The 22,807-nt window shown below is 39.3% G+C and overlaps 1 protein-coding gene across 4 annotated transcripts in view; it reads right to left on the bottom strand.

Annotated features, from left to right (window-relative positions):
* The window catches only part of FTO (FTO alpha-ketoglutarate dependent dioxygenase), a 369,186-nt gene that overhangs the window by 218,140 nt on the left and 128,239 nt on the right, over window positions 1-22,807 (bottom strand). For all 4 annotated transcript variants that reach the window (XM_045806806.2, XM_045806805.2, XM_087870428.1 and 1 more), the window contains exon 4: window positions 19,623-19,766. In XM_045806806.2, coding sequence (XP_045662762.2) covers window positions 19,623-19,766 — 144 coding nt within the window. The remainder of the gene's footprint in view (window positions 1-19,622; window positions 19,767-22,807) is intronic.

Here is a 22,807-nt window from a genome sequence, read left to right as displayed (position 1 = left end):
AGAGCTCTGCATCAGGCTCCGTGCTGGAGCATGGATCCTACTTAAGATTCTCTCCCTTCCTCTCTCTCCACCTCTTCTTGTCCTCCCTCCCTCTCTCTATAAAAGAAAGAAAGAAAGAAAGAAAGAAAGAAAGAAAGAAAGAAAGAAAGAAAGAAAGAAAGAAAGAAAGGAAGGAAGGAAGGAAGGAAGGAAGGAAGGAAGGAAGGAAGGAAGGAAGGAAGAAAGAAAAAAAGAAAGAAAGAAAGAAAGAAAGAAAGAAAGAAAGAAAGAAAGAAAGAAAGAAAAAAAAGAAAAAAAAAGAAAACCAAAAAACCCTGGTGAACAAAATCAAAGAACTAAATGAATGGAGAGATATATCATGTTCGTGGACAGAAAGACTCAATATCGTCAAGATGTCTGTTCTTCCCAACTTGATCTATAGATTCAGTGCAATACCAATCGAAATCCCAACAAGTTATTTTGTGGATTCTGACAAACTGATTCTACAGTTTATATAGAGAGGCAAAAGACGCAAAATAGCCAAGACAATATTGAAGAAAAAGTTGGAAGATTGATTTACTCAACTTCAAGAATTACTGCAAAACTACAGCAATTAAGACAATGTTTTATTGGCAAAAGAACAGATAAATAGATCAATGGAACAGAAAAAAAGGGAATCCAGAAAAAGAACCACATAAACACGGTCAACGGATCTTTGACGAAGGAGCTAAGGCAATACAGTGGGAGCAAAGCTAGTCTCTTCAACAAACGGTGAAAAAAAATAATCTAGACACAAACTGTACACTTTTCATAAAAATTAACTCAAAATGAATCACAATATAAATACAAAATGTATAAAACTCCTAGAAAATAACGTAAGAGGAAATCTAGATGACTTTGGGCATGGTGATGACTCTGGTTATAACACCAAGTGCACAACCAAGGAAAGAAATAACCGGTAAACTGCACTCCAGAAAAATTAAAAACTGTTCTGTGAAAGACACTGTCATGAGAATAAGAAAACAAGCTGCAAACTGGGGCAAAATATTTGCAAAAGACACGTTAAATAAAGGACTATAATTCAAAATACAAAGAACTCTTAAAACTCAACAACAAGAAAACAACTTTACTGAAAAATTGGGCAGGAGACCTGCCAATATACACCTCACCAAAATACAGATTGCAAATAAGTATATGAAAAGATGCTCTTTATCATTTATCATGGAACTGCAAATTATAACAAAATACCATTACCCACCTATTAGAATGGCCAAAATCCACTGATAACTGATAACACCAAATGCTGACAAAAATAATGGAACACGCATTCCGTGGTGGTGGGAATGCAAAATGATACAGCTGTTTTGGAAAGCTGTTTGGTTTGGTGATTTCTTACAAAACTAAACATACTCTCACGGTAAGATTCAGCAATTGCCCTCCTTGATATTGACCCAAATGAGCTGAAAATCTATGTCCACACAAAAACCTGTGAACAGATGTTTATAGCAGCTTTATCAACAACTGCCAAAACTTGGAAGCAACCAAAATGTATGTCAGTAGGTGGATAGATAAACCATGGCCCGCTCACCAACAGAATCGTATCAGCACTAAATAGAAATGAGCTATCAAGTCATGAAAAGAAATGAGGAAACTTAAATACATATTAATAAGTAAAAGAAGCCAGTCGGAAAAGGCTATATACTGTAAGACTTCAATTATACAACATTCTGGAAGGGATAAAACTACAGAGAAAGTAAAAAGTTGCCAGGAGTTGGGTGTGGGGCATGAATAGGAGGATTATAGAGGATTTTTAGGGTGGTAAAACTATCCTGTATGATACTATAATGGCAGATATAGGTCATAATACATTTTTTAAATCCATAAAACATATCCACAAAATATACAACACCAAGAGTGAACTCGAATGTAAAATATGAATTTCGGTGATAATGATGTATCAACGTAGGTGAATCAACTGTAACAAACGTACCACACTGGTGGCGGATGTAAATGGCGGGAAAGGGTGTGTACGCGTGGGGACAGAGGTGCAGAGCAACTCTCTGTACTTTCTGCTCAACTTTGCTAGGAGCTAAACTGCTCTAAAAAATAAACTCTTATTTTTTTTTTTAAATTATCAACTGAAAAGTCTTTGGAAAATTCTTTAAGATTCCATAGCTCACAATCTTGAGACCAAAATACAGGTATACAACTACACAGTTATTCTCCCAGGGTGTTCTCAAGGCAAAGAAAACACTTATTTGCATCACTGAATTTAATATTTGGATGAGCAACTACTCTGTGTCAAGCACTATTCTGGACACAGTGAACAAAACAAAGTCCGTGCGCTCACAGAGGTTACATTATGATGGGGAAGATACAGAATAAGAAAATAAACAAGAAATTCAGAAATGACTTGCTATGGAGAAAACAAAGGATAATTTAAGAAGTGTAAGAGTTAGTGGGGGTGAGAGGGAATAACATACTATTGTATATGGAAACTTCACTGGGGAGAGTAAGTTGGGAGGATCCTGGCAATGCCAACGTCTGGGATGAGAGAATTCCAAGCGGAAGTTAAGAGCTGGGGCCAAGGCATGGAAGTGGGAATGAGCTTGTTGTACTTGAGACGGTAGCATGGTGCTCAAGGTGGGGAGGGCAAGTTGAACCCATGAAGCAGGCCTCTGTTGGCCACGGTCTAGAATTTGGGGTTTGAGTCTAGATACAATGGGAAACCGTTGGAAAATTTCAAGTAGGGGGGAAAAAATGTGATCCAAGTCTGAGTAGACCACTCTGGCAGCTTTCTGGGAGAGGGAGGACTGACAAGGGCAGGCCCTGAAGCAGGAAGCCCAGCGGGGAAGCTGCTACTGCAATCCACCCAGGAGCTGGTGGTGACTCGGACCACGGTCACGGAGGGGGAGACGGTGAGTAGTGGATCAGATTCAGAATGTTTTCGAGAAAAACAGTAAGACCTGCTAATGGACTGGATAAGTGAAGCAGGGGAGAGAGCAAAATGAAGAGCAATTTCAGGGGTTTTCACAGGAAAACCTGATTGAAGATGATTAAGTCACAAAACATTAGGGTATTGTACAAACAGTATTACAAAATGCAGTGAAAGCTGAGGGCGGCGACATCAGCGATCCCGGCCTGAGCTGAAGAAAGCCCCAGGGAGAAAACAGCTTAGTGACCACTCGTCAAGGGCTTTTGTTCCACTGAGAGGCAATGAACCTGATACAGGCCGGGTGAAAACGCAACATTTGAAGTACTACATTGAGGCCTGTACCTTTATTCAAATCCTTGGCACCCTCCTAATCAAACAACTTTTGCAATTGCTCCCACCTGTCTCCAATCCTTTATGGCTTCTAGAAAGAACCTTGTAATTTTCACCCACGAGCTTCTAATTTCTCTAAAACTCTAAGTCTGTAAAAGTGGCTGCGGCGTCATGGACCGTACATCTTAAAAGATACGCTAAAGACATTGCAGCTTTACAAAAGACAACTCCTCATCATTTTCAGGAAGAAAACAGGAAAGAATGTCTATTTGCCAGAGCTATTTCAGAATATAGCTAAAAACAGAGTGATTCTGCACTGGAGGAGATGATGCTAAGTGAAATAAGTCAAGCAGAGAAAGACAATTATCATATGGTTTCTCTCATCTATGGAACATAAGAACTAGGAAGATCGGTAGGAGAAGAAAGGGATAAAGAAAGGGGGGTAAACAGAAGGGGGAATGAAGCATGAGAGCCTATGGACTCTGAGAAACAAACTGCGGGCTTCAGAGGGGAGGGGGGTGGGGGAATGGGATAGGCCGGTGATGGGTAGTAAGGAGGGCACGTATTGCATGGTGCACTGGGTGTTATACGCAACTAATGAATCATCGAACTCTACATCAAAAACCAGGGATGTACTGTATGGTGACTAATATAATATAATAAAATATTAATAAATAAATATTTAATAAATATAAATTAATTAATAAATAAAAATAAAATAAAATAAAATAAAATATTTTTTAAAAAACGGAGTGATTCTATATTCAATTGGAATCGGAGTTTGCAGAATGTATTCAAGAAAACAAATAGAAGAGCAGCTCTCACTCTTTGCCAGCTAAGTGCTGCGTGCTCTATCGGTTGGTGAAGAGCCCTGGACACCCACTGTAGCATGAAATCTCATCTCATATATAAAAGACCATAGATGCAAAGGCATAATTTCCGCTAGGGTGACTGATTCATGCCCACGATTCTCCTGAAATCCCACCTGCTGAGATCCCCTCCCGCATAGACCAACCGGGACACTTGGTCATCCCAAATTTAACCCAGCCCCTTACTTCCTTGGTTTTGTTGTCCAGTGTGTTAGCAGGGCAATTTCATCCCAAATTTCTTAAAGTAACAATCAGGAGCTTCGCTGAAGGCACACTTCAGAGCTAAATAGGCCCAATACTGAAATCCAATCTTCCTGGCTTCACACAGTCACTGAAGCTTTTCATTCTTACTCACCTGTCCATTCTCATCACTCAATCTTAATATTTATGACCTTATTTTTCCTAGACATGGGGACATCCATGACTGAGAACATATTCAGAATTTAATAGCCAACGAAAGGGGGGAGGGGAAGCTTCCTGGCAAGACGTCAGTACAGACTCAGGCCTCCCGACCTGCCCCATTCCCAGATTCCCCAAGGACACACGGTCAGGGGACTAGTCAATTAGGTCAAAACTTTTGTCAGCACTAAATATTCGAGGAAGGTGCTTAATATGCCAGAAATTGCCAGGGGTTGTTCTGGATACGTTTAGGTGAGATGAGATGAAACAAGGGGCAAAGAAGGCTGCCTCCTGTCTCCTCTGAAAGAGCAGCTTCCTGGTAAATATAGCAAGCCCAGCCCGGGGGGAAGCACTCTCCCTTGACTCAGAAGAAGAGTGGGAGGGTATGACAGGCTACAGGGCACCCACAGGGCAGGCCTCTTGCCTCTGCAAAGTGACGTTAAATGTAGGCAACCTGTGGTACTCAGAGACCCCAGGGCGTGTCGCTGGTACAAGCTGCCACTTTCAGAAGACAGCCTGGCATTGCTGAGCTGAGAAACCGGAGCAAGCAGGTATGCCAAGGATGGTCAAAAGCAGGCTTGGTTTGCCCATATGGCAAGCATCTACACCACACAGAGATCAAACTGAGTTCTTCGGGACACTCCAGTTCATGAAATCTCTTAGGGGCCATGGAAGGATTCATGTCCATCCTTCCTCCTTTTGACTGAAGGATCTGGCCAGGAATGTATGCCAAGTTTTCAAAAGAAACAACCTCAACACCAACCTGCCTAGAAGCCAGTACTAGTCCTCCTTCTGTAAGGAGAAACACAGAGGGACAAATCACCAGACTCATGTGAAAACACTGCAGTTCAAAGGAAAGGAACCACTTTGAAATGATCTCTGCTCAAATGAGGTTTTACTCAAACTGACAGGACTAATTTTTTATGAAATTCTCAATATTTTAAGAAGACGCTTGATTCAAGATGGTACTACATCTGAAAACAGGGCAAGTAGACATGAAGATGGTACAGTCTGCGATCAGGAAAGACACGTGGAGTTGACTTTTCTTTTAATAGTGTCGCTTCACTATAAATGATGGAAGACATAGTGGACAACAGAACACAGACCACAAAAAACTCAAATTACTGAAATGAATGAGGGAACTCAAAACGTTCGCCTAGAACTTGGAGGGAAAATGAAAATCAGTGACAGAAGAGATAAGAAATGAGGGGCAGATTCTGGAAGCCAAAATATATATACAGGAAGAATCCTAGAAAGAAAACAGAAAAAGGACAGATCAAAGAACCCAAAGAACTAACAGAAGAATATTTCCCAAAGTTGTGAAAGGGCTCTGCACTACGAAATGGTGGTTGAAGTACATAAACATATTCTGTTCAAATATTAAAGGTAAAATATGACAAATGTTCAAAGAAAAAACATAATTTACTACAATAGAATCAAAATGAAGATGACCTCAGACATCTCTCTAACATCAAATATCAGAGCTCAAGGGGACAATATTTAGAGTTTCCAGGTAGGAAGTATGTTATGCAAGAATCCTATAGCTATTTAAGAAGGGAGCAGCATGTGAAGGTACAGAAAGTCACTCTCAGATAATATAAAAACTCAGAGAATAAAAGCTACCAACATTCCCTTACCATTAGCCTTCATGAAAAACTTGTGAGAGCCTATGCTTTATTTAAATAATTAAAACCACGGTATAAGAAGAAAACATAGCAGTAAGCTCCCTGACATAGGTCTTAGCGATGACTTTTTATATATGACACCATAAGCAAAAGCAGTGACAGCAAAAGTAAACAAATAGGACTACGTCCAACTAAAAACCTCTGCACAGGGGCGCCTGGGTGGCTCAGTCAGTTAAGTATCCGACTCTTGATTCTGGCGCAGGTCATGATCTCAGAGTTGGGAGGATAAGCCCCACGTCGGGCTCTACGCTCAGCATGGAGTCCGCTTGAGACTCTCTCTCTCTCTTCCTCTCTCTCTCCCTCTGCCCCTCCTCCCACTCTCTGTCTCTCAAATACATACGTACGTACATACATACATAGCTCTGCACAACAAAGGAAACCATCAACAAAATGAAAAGGCAACCTACAGAATGGGAGAAAATATTTGCAAATTATATATCTGATAAGAGGTTAATATCCAAAATACATTAAGAACTCATACAACTCCAAAGCAAAAAACAATCCAATTAAATGTAGGCAGAAGTTTCATTTGAATAGACATTTCTCGAAAGGTACATGAAAAGATGCTAATTACAACCACAATAAGATATCACTTCACACCTGTCAGAATGGTTATTATCAAAAAGACAAGAAATAACAATGTTGACAAGGTTGTGGAGAAAAAGCTTTTGCACTGTTCGTGGCAATGTAAATTAGTACAGCCGCTATAGAAAACAGTGTGGCGGTTCCTCAAAAAATTAAAAATAGATTTACTCTATGATCCAGCAATTCCACCTCTTGGGTATTCACCCAAAGAAAATGAGAACACTTATTCAAAAAGACATACACATCTCCATATTCCCTGCAGCATTATTTACAACAGCCAAGATATGGAAACAATCTAACTGTCCATTGATAGATGAATGGATAAAGAAATTATGGTATATAAATACAATGGAACACTATCTAGCCATAAAAAAGTATGAAATGTTGCCATTTACATCAACATTGATGGACCTCAAGGGCATTATGCTAAGTGAAATATGTCAGACACAGAGATACAAATACCCTATGATCTCAGTTATATGTGGAATCTAAAACAAAAACAAAAAGCATAAAACAAAACAAACAAACAAACAAGCTCAAAGATACAGAGAACAGACTGGTGATTGCCTGAAGCTGGGGTAAGAGGAGTGGGAGAAACGAGTAAAGGATGTCAACAGGTATAGTTTTCTGGTTATAAAATAAAGACGTCATGGGGATGTAATGTAATGAAAAATTGCTAAGAAAGTATATCTTAAAATTTCTTATCACTAAAAAAATACAAACATCTTATAATTACTATTGACCCTGAAAATAAAACAGCCAGTTACTTTATCAGCAAAATGGGTTTATTCAAGAATGGTAGGGAAAATGCAATTTGGGACACATGATCTATGACAAAACCACAGACAGTTGCAGAGAACAAAGAAGAGGAGCACTGCTTTACAGAGGAAGAGGAGAAGGTGGGAGGGGCTGCTTGAACAAAGGTCCATTGGAGGAAAGTGAGACTCCAGGGTGGTGACGATTTCTCATTGGCTGAGTTGTGGCAGTTTCTCATTGGCTGGGCTGTTGTGGGGCATGGGGAAAATCTTCCTCCCTGTTGCTGAGACAGTAAAGTAGCATCTTCCTGCTTGTGTCTGACTTGAGGATGAGCTGGTAGGGCATCAGAGCTCCCCTTTCTGTCCTCCCAACTCTATTATAAATCAGGTTTCCTTTATTCGGTTTCACACTATATAAGACGATGGATGTTAACTAAACCTAGTGTGCAGATCATTTCACAATAAACACAAATATTGAATCATTATGTTGTACACCTGAAACTAATATAATGTTGCATGTCAACTATACCTCAATTTAAAAAATAAATTTTTAAAAGAAAAAAAACCCATATTATAAAAATTACCAGTGAGCATAAAAGTAGTTAAATACTTTCAAATATGGTTATTTAATGCAAGTATAAAAAAATCATCATCATTGGGGCACCTGGGTGGCTCAGTTGGTTAAGCGTCTGCCTTTAGCTCAAGTCATGATCCCAGGGTCCTGAGATTGAGCCCTTCCCCATTTGTGCTCTCTCTCACTTACTTTCTCTCTCTCAAATAAATAAAATCTTTTAAAAAAATCATCATCATCAGGGGCGCCTGGGTAGTGCAGTCGTTAAGCTTCTGCCTTCGGCTCAGGGCGTGATCCCGGCATTCCGGGATCGAGCCCCACATCGGGCTCCTACGCTGGGAGCCTGCTTCTTCCTCTCCCACTCCCCTGCTGTGTTCCCTCTCTCGCTGGCTGTCTCTCTGTCAAATGAATAAATAGAACCTTTAAAAAAAAAAATCATCATCATCATCAAGTAATTATGCTTCAACTAAAAAAAATAACATTAAATATCTAAGTCAAAAGCCAAAAGAATATACTAAAAAATACTTGGGAAGTGGGCTGAAAGGTTGAATAAAGTAAATGTGAAGAAAAACAAACACACCCTAACAGAAAAATGGGCAGATGATGAATAGTAATAGAAAGAAGTATACGAATGGCAAACAAACATGGAAAAGTTCTACCTCATCAATAAATTAAAAAATGCAATTTAAGAGATGCCTGGGTGGATCAGTTGGTTAAGCATCTGCCTTTGGCTCAGGTCATGATCCCAGGGCCCTGGGATCACGTCCCACATTGGGCTCCTTGCTTAGCAGAAAGCCTGCTTCTCCCTCTCCCTGCCGCCAAGCACCCTGCTTGTGCGCTCTCTCCCCCTTTCTCTCTCTCTGTGACAAATAAATAAATAAAATCTTTAAATAAATAAATAAGCAATTTAAAACAGCAGCATGTTATTTTTGCTCACTGAAGTGGCAAAATACTTTAAAATTGTAATGCCAAGTATGATCCAGGGTGAGGAAAAGGAGGCTGGTGGCAGTAACGGACAGCCACATTTCACATACTGTGGTGGGAATGTACACTGAAAACAATCTTGTGACAGTCTGACCATATAATATGTACAGTTTTAAAATAGCTCTACCCTCCTCTCACCGAAGCTTTCCACTTCTAGTTATTTTTCCTAAAGAAATAAACAAGCTGCAAAGATATATGTACAAAGATGCTCACCAGGGCAGTATACATGACATCAAAACCCTGGAAATGCATTAAACTACCAAAAGGAGGGGAGTAACATCTAGGCCATTTTAAAAAATCACATTTCAGGGAATATCTAATAAGGAAAAATGCTCAAGATATGAAAGTATTGAAAAAAACGGGTATTAAACATTGTATCTAATACGGTATTTTCTAAAAAGAAAAAATCCCCATATATTTCCAAGTACAGAAAGAAACACTAGATGGAATTAAACCAAGTAGGTATGAAGAATATTATCTCTGCAAGGTGATAATATGATGTATTTGTATTTACACCTTCTTATTGTTTGTAAATTCTTTAAAGCGAACATGTACTATCAGTTCCAAGGTACACATTCTTTCTTTCTATTTAGTATCTCTGAAGTTGGGACTACATGTTCAGACTGATGGCAGCTTTGACTGGATGGCATATATTGCTGTTTCTGTATGTAGCAAGTAAAATAAAACGATAAGTATCATTATTTTGGAAAGATCCAAAGGATAATGTTCAATGAGGAGATCCTCAGAAAAGAAGCATTCATTCCCCAAATGAAAACGATGGCACAGAACCATCAGAGAAGGCTGTATGAGCTTTGGATGGTTCTGTAAACCTTCCCCCCGAAAACAGTCTTTCATGAGAGTAAAAACTCTCCTACAAAAACAAGTACAGAGGTGAGGATGGCCTCAGGATACATGACTTTCCCCCTCTTGTTTCTAAATTAACTTTTATGGAATGCCTAGGTTGTTGCTGGGTTGTAAAGAGAATAGATTCTTGAGGTTAATCATTCTTTTTCGTTTTCTAAGTGACCTTTAATCCCACCTCGGCAAGGGCTGCCTTCAATCATCCAGATTGTAACTCTTCCCAAGAAACAGGAGGGCAGAGAAGTTTGGGGAAACAGAGAGATGAGAATGAGTAAACCTGAATGAGTCGTTTTCTTCCCTCTCCCCCTTTGAAGATACAGGGCCATCATTTCTGCCCACTGCTTCTGTGCGGACCGGAACTGCCCTAATAAAGGGAATGAAGGAAACGGAAGCAGCCACTTAACCCTCCCAGTTCTGTTCCTCCATATACCTTTTGCCTTCCGTCTTGATTCACTCCTATCTCACATCTAATTTTCCATTGGTACTTGAGGATGATGGCTGTGGTTTCTGGCTAAGGCCTGGGGAGGAAAAAAGGATGTTCTTTCCAAATACGTGACAAGTTCCTGTTATGGACAAGGCATTCAGTGCTGTGTGTAGTGCGAGAATATACAGAACACAGCAGTGGCTCTCAAAAACCGTAACTCTAGTAGATAAGACCTCTGTACCCATCACTACAGTCCAGAGGGAAAAAAAGAATAATTGCATCCACACTGACTGGTTGGAGCCCATGCCATTGTGGCTATTTAATTTTTTAATATCGTCCTACATAAATATACCTAGATGGAGAGAAAAACCCAACAAGGTGGAGGGAACAGTGTAAACAAAAGAGAAGGAAAAATGGTTGTACCAGAGCCAATTTTAGGATAGAATTTTAGGACAAAGCCACTACAATGATTTGACTTAGGACTATAATTTAGGTCTTTTTAAAAAGTTTTCAGTGTTTATAGGGCCTAGAAGAATTATTCCACAGGAAGAATTTAAGGAATCTTCCATCATGGGGTATAATGTCTGGCCTGGAGATGTGCTGCAGGGACAGTGTCAGGAATGTGAAACTCATTCCTACTCTCATCCTGAACTGAAACCTGCAGCAAGAATCAATTAAAAGAACAAAAAAAAACCAAAAAAACAACTTCCTTTATGGCCATTCTTGCTATCTTTATAGACGTGGCAAAGAACACACACAGGATATGCAATCAAATTAAAAGTCTGAAAAACTTCCTTTCCACAGTTCATGCTTTCAGGAGTTATGTTATATATATTGACAGCCAAAGAAGGCATTTTAAGACTGCCAGCCAAAGGGAAAAATTCCACCCAACCAACCCGGATGCAGATTTATCCTAATACAGCATGACTCTGACTAGATAAATTATGAGGGAATAAAAGGATCTCAAAATTCATAGTAACTCACCCATCCTCAGCTTAAAAGAAATCAACACATTTTTGTTACCTTTAGTAGTTTTTTTAATAAATGATCTGGAAAAGAATGAATGTACAGATTGATCCAGACACTGTACCAACTGGGAAATTCTGTCATGTCACATGGTCATTTGGACTAGGTATTAGGAAGCAAAGCATGGGTCTCTGAAGGAATGGGCCATGGAAAATTCTAAAAGCTGTCTCTGGAGATCCCCAAGTATTAAATAAATGGCCTCCTGTTCTGGAGGAGGGACTTCATAAACTTTTCCAGCTAGGAGCTTTCAAGGACAGAATGTATTTCCTTTTGCCTATATGTTTATTGCCATGATATGGGGGGGTACTAATCTTTGGTTTATTCATCCATTCATTAATTCAAAAATTATTATTAAAGCACCTACCATGTTCAAAGTACTGTATTAGGTGCTATAGAGGTTACGCATTTTTAGAAACCGAAAATAGGGTGGGGATAGAAGACCTTTTTAGAAAATTTCAAGAAAAAGACATGAGATCCAGATAAAAAACAGAATAGTCAAGGACCACAATGAGAAGAAATCTCAGTACGATAACTGTAACTGCTGGGTTTGAAGAAGTGGTAAGATAAAACATCATGTGACACAGGAACAGCACTATGGCATTATTTTTTTTAATAAGAATAAAGAAAGGCAATTATGACTTCTAGGGGGAGAGGGAGAGCCACACAAGGAAGTCTTGGTTCAAATACAAAGCAAGCTAAAATGGAGCATGATTCTGGGCCTCTGATTTAGTATAAAATCTTGACCTGACATTTGTAACATACCCTTTCAATGGGACAAGGTTAGTGATTACTGTGGACTCCCATCTTCTATGTATGGATCTAGTCACTTCATTTAGTTCTGCAATAAAGGATGCATACGTAAGCACTGTTAGGTACTGGCTTTCAAATTTCAGATTCCATGTACAGGGAAAGCATGGCAGTGTTATCAAAATTATAGATGAGTGTGTAGACATTACAATCTACAATGATGGAAAAGTAATGATCTGGCTGAAAGGGAACTTTCATTCCCCAATTTATATCCTAAAAGTCAAGAGTCTATCTATATACCGGTTATAAGGTAATCAATTACAAAACAAAACAAAAACAAAAAACTAAAAGTAAATGTTAACTAGTAAAACTTAGCAAGAGTGAGGGGCACCTACATAAATATACCTGGGTAACTCAGTTGGTTAAGCATCTAACTTCAGCTCAGGTCAGGATGTCAGGGTCCTGGGATCAAGCCCTGCATCGGGCTCCCCACTCAGCTCGGAGTCTGTTCCTCCCCCGCACCTCCCCCCACTCCTGTTCGCTCTCACTCTTTCTCTCTAATAAATAAAGAAAAAAAATTCTTAGCAAGAGTGAGAGAGTGTAAGAGCCACATCCCCATTTTTCACTTTCCTTCACATTTTTCTTAATGGAGGAACAGACAGTGCTTCAAGCTGCTGGGTGGAAAGAAAGCAGTATTAAGCTGGTGTTTAAGAGTGAAGGAGGTAACCACTTAAAGAATAAAATGCAAACACACTGAAAAGTAGTTACTTCTGAGAAATGAAACTTGGGGACAGGTGGCAAGGAGTTTTTCGCTTTCTGTTTTAGATCCTTAATGTTTGAATTTTTATTTCCTAGTCCACATGTTGTTTTTATAATAACAATAACAATATGAATGAGATACTGACAGGGAAAGATCTCCAGAACATATATCATTAAGGGGGGGGGGGGACAAGTACTAGAGTAACATATATAATAAGGTCCCATTTGTGTGCTCGTTTTATAAAGTAGCAGCAATCTACATGTAAATCATATTGGCATAACCGTATTTATGTTAATGCTTACAAAAGGACCAGACAGGAAAGTGAAAGAGAACTTCCAAATTTTATTCTATATAATTCCATACTATTCAAATCCTTTACAATGAGAATATATGTGTATTGATGTATTACTTGTTCAGTTAATTTTTTCTGCATTTTGAAAGACGAAAGATCCTGTGAAGACGTAATTAGTAGAGTTGCACGATTCGACAGAAGAAACAGCTTTGGTCTCAGAAAAACCTGCATTCTAACGCAAGCTTCGCTAGGTCCGTCACCCTGAACAAGTTACTTTACCTCTCTAAGCCTCTTTTTCCTTTCCGTAAAACAGCTTTATTGAGATATAATTCACATACCAAACAATACCCTCATTGAAAGCATACAATTCAATGTATTTTAGCGTGTTCACAGGATTGTGTGACCGACACCACAAATGAATTTTAGAGCTTTTTCAGACCCCTCAAAGAACCCACACACCCATTAGCAAGCAATCCCCATCAATTTTCTTTTCTGGCAAAAAAACAATGATCCAAGACAGAGGACTACCTACCTGATGGACTTATTATAAGAAAGAAAGAAAATATATCAAAGCCTCCAGCTCAGTGCCTGGCCCTCCGTAGGTACTCATGCACCTCAAGGAAAGTTCAAGACATCGGTGACATGGAAATATGCACAAAGACTGGATATGCTAAGAAAGTGTAAGAGATGGGGAAACCCTTTCAAGTACTTGGAAATCCTCTCCTCAGAGCAAATTCCACAAGAGATGTCCTCTCCTCAATTCTACTGAATACAAAAGAATCAGGTATCAAGACAAAAAGCACAAGTTTGAAAATGTCAGCATTTGGGGGCATATTTTTAGAGTAAAAGTTTCAGGAGGACAGATACATCCTCAACCCTGCAAAAACATGACGAGCAAGAAGCAAATACTGTAGCTGCTGAGAAGGTAAGAACACCACAAGTTCGTATTGGATGAGCAGTTGAAACTATGCTGTCATGTTTCTACTTTTCAAAGTGAAAATAAACATGACAGGTGCTCATTTGGCTGTTCGAGCACTTTCCACTGAAATGGCAATTCCTCAAGCTTACCGACTGCAGCCTGAAGTTATAATTTATTACTGTTTCTCTATTATTCCCTTGCCTCGGCAGAAAGCAGAACATAGCACCTACGTTTCAAGACCCATGAGAGGTAATAAAGTATAATTATTTAGAATTTATGATTAAGCCATAAATTATAGGTACTTTTTACTTCAGCTGGTCAGTCAGGAGTTGGGGGAGGAAGGGAATGGGGTCAGAGGAAGAAATAACAAAAGCCTTTTCCTTTGAATAAAATGTCTAAATCAGGGCAGGATTGAGGGACACCTGGAGGATTTACAAAGATACCACAGTCTCCAAGTTAAGTCCCAGAGGAGGCCCCGTTAAGAGGCTTTAAACTCCTAGAAGCCTCTGTTCTTCCTGCTCACAGGGCAACAGTCTCCAACTGGAGTGCTCATGTTGACGCCAAAAATAGAAGCAGGGCATATTCTCAGGTTCTACCACATCAAGCGTTCACCGTGCTCTGGGTCTTGCTGCTTCAAGCCATAGGTATTCCAAAGAAGGTGAAACTAATCTGTAAAACACTAGTGACCAGGCTTCATAGGTAAACCCAGCCCTCAACCAAGGTCAGAGTGTGGGTACCACAGAGCTCTGATTCAACTCTTCTCCCCCTCAAGAAGCGGTTGGTGAGATGGCCCTTTCTTGCAGTTCCTTTATGTGGTCACGGAAATATATGTATGAAACAGTGACATGCCAAGATGGCAGAACCCGGGGCCTGAAGCAGGATAAGAACACAATATTTAGTGCTCTTCTGTCCTCCACTCGCCTCACTGGTTCTCCCGTAATGCCATGGCCCAGCTCCTCATCTTCACAGTTGGTCCCCACATGCAAATCGTAGCTTGCAAAGCACTTTCTTCTTTGGCCTCCCAGTAACCCTGGGAAGCGAGTATGAAGAAGTACTAGTTGTCCGGGGGAGGCAGAGACTCGGGAGAAAGATGAACAGCATACAGCCAATAGACAATGCCATGAGTCTGGAACTTGGTCACCTGACAGGAAATGGCCTTTCATCATTCTGCCCTAAACTGTTGATGAAGGAAAGCAAAACCAAAAACGCGACGGCGTGCATTTCAATTTACATTGCTTTTTTTTTTTTCTTTTGGCCATGGAAATTTTACTTGGCAACTGAAGCTTTGAGATAGCTATTTGAAAATGAGATTTAATTTGGATTGAAGGAAACAAAAATAAAGAGGCCAGGAGAACAGTGATGAACAGTGACAAGTAAAAAGTAATCAATGAAGGGGGGGTATGGATAAAAAGGAGGTTTGCCCCAAATGTTTGCCTAGCACTCACCTTTGTCCTCAAACAGCCCATCTCCATACCCGGCTCCTGGTTAATGAACATAATTTGGTTGATGTCCCTTGAACTGTATAATCTGTTCCACAAAAAACAAACCCACAGTTTGTCTCCAAGCCACTTTTTAAGTCCCTAACTCCCTGGTTACATTCAGTCTATGGAAAACATCTGTGGCAAAGTAAATCATCCTACTCTGAGAAAGACCAGGGTGTATTTTTTTCCCTCTAAGTGTTTTTTGAAGTCCTGGTTGGAAAATTAGTGAAAATTGTAAATCTGTTTGCAAATCTGGTCATGTCTAACTCTGAGATTAGGGCAAAGATTCCAATTTAAAAGTAAAACCGTGACAACCCCTGTTAAGCGTGTCCTCAGGCACTGCCAGCAGGGCCTTCACTCACTTCCACAGGCAGTGGATTTATTACAGGCACCCGACACGTTCCCCATCAGACACCCCTGGAGTATTTACTTGAGACAGCAGGGTTCAGCCTGCACTTCCTCTGCAGACCAATATATTATTATAAATTGAGCTAAACTGTTTCCTTTTCATAAGTGCTATGAAGTTCAGATTTCAGATATCAGCACAGGGCTGAGGTCCCACCACTGGGCTCCTTGAAGGATTTGGATTCTAGAAAGTACAGAGAAAAGGCAGCGATAGACGATGGTTGGTTTTATTTTTGTTTGATTTTAAGAGGAGATGGAGGAAAGTTCCTTTTAGAAACTGACTATGACATCTTAATAAAGAAAATAATACTTTTCTTTAATAATAATAATAGAGAAAATACATTCTAAATGAATATATTCTAAAAGCATGCTTTGGGCTTTGTGCTGTGCCCGGCCCAGATCAGTAAGGTACCAGCTATTTCCCCTGCATCTGAACGCAGGAGCTGGGACATGAGGAATGGATAGGAGGTCTTGCATATCAGCGCCTATAAAATAATAGCACTTGCTTCAGTTTATCACCTACAGTAGCTAAAGGGACAAATGTATATTTAAAAATGTATATTCATTATAACATAAAGGTAAAAAGAACAATGTCATTATTTAATATTTTCATTATTAATCTATTTCTGAGGCAAGAGAAACATAACTTTAAAAAGAAAGGGAAAAGAAAGAAGGACATAGAACACTCTTGTCATCTTCTCCTTCCTTCCTGAACAATTTAGTCCTAAAGCCTTTAGGTGAAGCAGAGACATCATGGTGGGAGAGGGGGGCCCAGGAGCTCAGAGCGGGGATCAGCACCTGAGTGGGGGGGGGGGGGCTTGAAGAGGTTGTCAGAGCCCAAATGGGATAAAAGAACAAGTTCCAATCCACACACCCTACTAACTGTGTAACCACGGCTATGTCACTACTTCAGTTACACCCGAGCTGATTCTTGCGCAATGTAACTATCATCTACTGTTTAGGGTTATGGAGACGATTAAACGAATGCCTGAACTGTTGTTAGTCCCCAGTCAATGTGGCTGTTATGCACATACTGCTATTATTCCAGATACATACACGTACAGAAAAAAAGACTGAAAAGGAATATACCAAAACAGGTATGAACCTGATTTTTATATTCTTCTTTCATTTCATACCTTTCAGTGTTTCTTTTCTCTACAATGAACATCTATTTTACTTTCATAATCAGAAAAGAGCACACAAGATGTTCTTAAGTAAACGGATGGCAGCTGAACTTCTAAAATGTATATTTACTACTTCTATATGCAGAAAATTAATATAGCCATTTAGAATAGCACCAAATTGGCACCTGGGTGGCTCAGTGGGTTAGGCGTCTACCTTCAGCTCAGGTCGTAATCCCAGGGTCCTGGGATCGAGTCCTGCATTGGGCTCTCTGCTCAGCGGGGAGCCTGCTTCTCCCCCTCCTCTGCCTCTCTCTCTGTCTCTCATGAATAAATAAAAATTAAAAAGAAAAAAAACCAGAATGGCACCAAATGACTCTCACTTCTTTTAAAGATACAAACTGCTAATAGAAACTCCTGGAAAACGTATCCAAAGGCAAGTGGTTAATATTGGCTGAAATTAAAACCCATTTGTACTCACAGTAAATATCCGTATCTGGGTGGTACATTAAAAACTTAGTAATAATCTGTAACCTACAAATGATGCTCGCCGACGGGGCAGGGACTTCATAATAGAAACTCAGATCCCGCAGCAAGCAGGGGAGGGTCTCACGAAGAGATGACCTTCGGCTTAAAAATGTTCCCACATAGAGATTTCAGTGTATTGGAATCAAGTCTAAACGGTCCCTTTTAGAGCAGGAAAAGCATTGTATATGAAACCTGCAAACCATCCTAATCCCCTGTACCAACCCAGTGACCTTAGGCAAATTACTTAAGCACAGAACAATCTCCATGCCATCTCCCTCACAAGCTTGTTTGCAGAGCGAATGAGACTGCTTATGTGCAACTGAATCGTGAACTGTAGAGCGACATGCAAATGGAAAATAAGAGAGGCAGGGCTTGCTTAGATCACTGTTCTGCAAAGGTGGCCATCAGTCCACGTGAAGAACTGAAGAGGTGAAGGGACACAACGTCAAGCACCACTGAATCACACACCATGGGAAAGTAATTCCTACATAATGATCTTCCCGTCTTGCTGCTGACAAGGAGAAAGTCCCTGATTGGTACCATCACACAGTTAACACCTAACAGAGACACGTCTCTTTTAACAAAGACAGAACAGGACTCAAGATCTTTGGCAAACAAAAGCAGCAGGTCTTAATTCTGTCTCACTTTCTTTCTCTGTTTATAAACCTCTTCTAATTATAAACCAAGTGATACTGGTCTTCTGCTTAAGACAGTGTTATAAAATCTCCTTCTAAAATACATCCACTTCAGTGAAAGAAAGAAGGTGAATTTATTTAGAGAAAAATATTACACAAGTTAACAGTACAGGCAGCACAGGGATATGGTGAGAACCTTGAACCTGACATGTAAATGACTAAAATTTGGAAAATGCTTAATGAGGTAATGACGTAAAGAGCTAATCCAAACTCTGAATTTCGAGAAGGCGAGGACCAAGTTTTATCCATTTCCAGTATCTCCTCCAGAACCTTACACAGCATGGAGAACATAGCGGGCCCTCTACATATACTCAATTAACTGAGAAATAATTCTTCTCATAAATATCCACTTTGAGCCTTCGGGCTCCCCAGTTCTAAAGCCAATACGTGAGTAGACATCCCCGAGCAGGTAAGAGTAAGATTAACCCTAGATAGTCAGGAGCTAAAGCCAGCAACAGAATAAACCCAGCGAGGCTTTGTGAGTTAAGAAAGCATACCGTCTATATGCTGTGCATTGGAAAACAAGTAGAAAGTCCAAAACCAAAACCAAACACTCAGAGCAAAGAGCCAAAAACAAAAGCTGCTAACCGAATCCTAAATACAGCTGAAATACTGCTGCCCAAAGAACTCAACACAAGTGGAGAGAAAGGCCCTGTTTTCAGGTCAGCTGCTCCTGAGAAGAAACTAAATTCGAAACTGAAAAAACTTCCACTAAGAACTTATACAGAAATCATCTTAATACGTCAGACTAATAAGCTCATTTGGATGACTGAGCAACTCTGATGAAAAGTCCTGAAAGCTATTTAGCACATTTGGGGAACACCATAAACTATTGGAATGGGAGACGGGGAAAAAAAAAAAAAAAGGCAACTTTTACAGATGAGTACTACCTAGAAAAATGAGGAAATAAAAACAAAAATACCAGTTCCATGTAGCAGATTCACTATCGCTATAAAATACCTAAAAAGCTTATTTCAAAAGACACATTCTAAGGGCACCTGGGTGGCTCAGTCAGTTAGGCGTCCGACTCTTGCTTTCGGCTCAGGTCATGATCTTATGAGTCTTGAGATCAAAGCCCCATGTTGGGCTCCCCACTTGGCAGGAAGTCAGCTTGGAGAGTCTCTCCCTCTGCCCCTCCCCCACACACTCTCTCTAAAATAAATAAATAAATCTTAAAAAAAAAAAAAAAAAGGGACACATTCCAAATATGTAGCCAGTAATCTAAAACTTAGACACCAGAGTATCCATATAGCTTTGACCCTCCTAATTACCAAGCATGAAGTAGCAGTCTCCTTGGTGAAGGGGTATTGCCAAGCCAGGAGTCTCTATGTCCCACGAGATCTTAAACCCGACATGCCAAGTATCAGGGTCTCTGCCTTCGAGCTGAGGGTCATCCTCGCTTTCTTCTTCTGGGCCTGTCAAAAAGAGAAGAGCTGGATCAGAAAGGAAATGTCTCGTCTCAGGTTCTGGGTTGTATAATCATTAGCTCAGCAATAATTAGTTTTAATAAAAAATGGATAGGAAGTGAACTATATCCTTTTACATCATATTTTCTTAAAAAACACATTCTTTCAAATATTTTTAACATGTCCTTTATGCTTTAATCAAAAAAATCTTTAAACGATGAGAAAAAAACCACAGATACCAAGAACAATAAAAGATGATTTATTCAATTCCACACAAATAAATTAGATAATCTGGATTAAATGGACAGTTTTTTAGGAAGATATTAACTACCAAAATCATCCCCAGAAGGGGAGAAAAGCTAATGAAACCATAAAAGGTAAAGAGAACATTGTCAAAGAACTATCTCTTAGGAAAACATAGGTGTCAGGAGTTTTAAAGAAGAATTCTACCAAACAATTAAGGAGTGGGTTATTTCCATATACTTTAAATTGTTTAAGAGCATAGAAAAAGAAAAGTTTCCAAATTCTTTTTATGAAGACAGAATAATATGTATCAAAATCCAAAAAGAAAATACACACACACACACACACACACACACACACACACACTCTCACATCTGAGAATCAATGCAAAATTCTTAAATATAGGGAAACAGAATCCAAATCTAACAGCATATTAAAAGAATAACATTCCATGACCAAGTAGAACTTATCACAGGAATACAAGGATAGTTCAATATGAAAAGGCTTACACGTAAAATTCATCATATTCTTAGAGGAAAACAGACACCAAAGATACACAAAATATTCAGTAAAACACATCCTTCCATAATCAAAACGTCAATAAAATAATAAGTGGCCAGTTTCCTTAACACAATAAAATACAGATCTCTCTCAACCACAAAGCCAGCATCATATTTTAATAGGGAAACATTAGAAATCTTCCCAAAGTTAAGAATTAGGATATAATTGCCTTTATCACCACAATGACTCGTCACTATTCTGGAAGGAATGACCAACACAAGTGTGCTCTCTGGAGTTGCATAATAAATGAGCCATAATTAGACAAAAGAAAAAGGTTTTTTTTTTTGTAAGAAAAATGCTTTTTTGCAAATTATTATTTATCTGCAAATCAACCAGGAAAAATATATCCCAAGCAATCGTCAAATTAAGAAAATGCTACCTACAAATGGTGCATATTAAAACATCCAGCAAAAATCTTAAACGTGTATTGTCTGTAAGAAAAAAAACTTTAAAATATTATTGAAGGACACAAAAGAAAATCTAAATGAATGTAAAGACATATTATGTTCTAGGGATGTAAAACGGAACACCATGGGAATGCCAGTTCTCCCTAAACCCGTCTATAAATTTGACACAAACCCCATAAAAATACCAACAGGACTGATTTTTAGTTAAGTGGGGTTGGTAACTCGACAAACTGATTCTATAAATCACATGGAAATATAAGCAAGAAAGCACAGCCAGGGAAGAACTTTTTAATATATAAAGAGCTACTACCGAACATCAATAAGACAAAGATCAATACTCAAACAGAAAAATGGGCAAAAGTTATGAAGACAGAACACATAAAAGGAAATAAGTAGGCAAACATTTAAAAGATGTTCAAACTTACTCATATAAGAGAAATTCGAATTAAAGCCACAACAGATATTTTTAACTTATCAGATCAGAAAAGATCAAACACTTTGATAAATATAGTGTTAGTAAGAGTGTAGCAAAATGGCATACTCACACTCTGTAAAGGACAATCTGACGACACTTATCAAAATTACAAATGCATAAACACTTTGAACTTAAAGGAATTCCACCATTCCACTTTTAGGAATGTATTGCAGAGACTGCAAAATGACTTTTGAGCAAGGATGTTTACTGTACCACTGTTTATAAGAGCAAAAGATCAGAAATAACCTAAATAGGGGTGACTGGGTGGCTCAGTCAGTTAAGCAGCTGACTCTTGATCTCGGCTCAGGTCATGTCCTCAAGGTCATGGGATAGAGACCCGCATCATCCAGGCTCTATGCTGAGCATGGAGCCTGCTTGGGATTCTCTCTCTCTCCCTCTGCCCCTCTACTCCGGCTCACGTGCATGCATGCATGCCCACGCACTCTCTCTCTAAAAGAGAAAGAGAGGGAGGGAGGGAGGAAGGAAAGAACCAATCTAAATATCCATCAATAAGTTTTTGGTTAAATAAATTATGAAATGTCCAGGCAATAAAACACTATGTAGCCACTGAAAGTAATATGACTATGCACTGATATAGATCTGATACATTTTTAAGAGAAAGAAACTGACAGGTTATAATCTGTGTAAAAAATACAAACACATACACACAGGTGTGTATATATGTACAGGTAATATTCTAGAAGGATAGTCTATTCTAGAAGGATATTCTATTCTAGAAGGATACTCAAGACTGACTTTTCTGGGACGAGAACAATGTATCCGGGGATACAGGAGGGGAGAGACATGTAAACGAAGCGAAGGCATACAACATGATCTGCCTACACGAACAGTCCTGCAGGGATTGCCCTACATAAAAACTTACAAAAGTTCATTTACAAAACACTTATTAAGCACTTACTATATATGAGGCACTGATCTGAGCACTTGGGCTCTATCAATGAATGAATCAAAGAGCTTCACCCCAGTGGAGCTTTCTTTCTAGTGAAGTTATTAACGTTTATCACTGAATACCAGAAAAAAGACAGTTTAAATTCCATTAGATGCTAGACTCTGGTCTTCAAGGGGAGGGTCCATTTTTCTGTTTCATCCACATTTAGAGTCCTACTAACTGGCACAGAGAAGGCATTCAGTTGTACTTAACCGCTTACTTAGAAAACAAAACGCTCTGTTCACACCCATTAACAGTCCTTCCTGGGTTGGATGGCAGGAAAAGAAAATGTTAATTTGAGGGTGGAGAAAACCTGCAAATTAAATCAAATAACATAATAAAGCATTACACAGCTCATTTAGTATAGGTCTTAACTGTAAAGAAGTTTAGAGAAGGGACGGGTTTAGTGAAGGTT

This window comes from Ursus americanus, chromosome 21, assembly GCF_024610735.1.
Source record: "Ursus americanus isolate L20-20 chromosome 21, mUrsAme1.1.p, whole genome shotgun sequence".
Classification (NCBI taxonomy): Eukaryota; Metazoa; Chordata; class Mammalia; order Carnivora; family Ursidae; genus Ursus; species Ursus americanus.
This window is presented reverse-complemented; position numbering and strand designations above follow the sequence as displayed.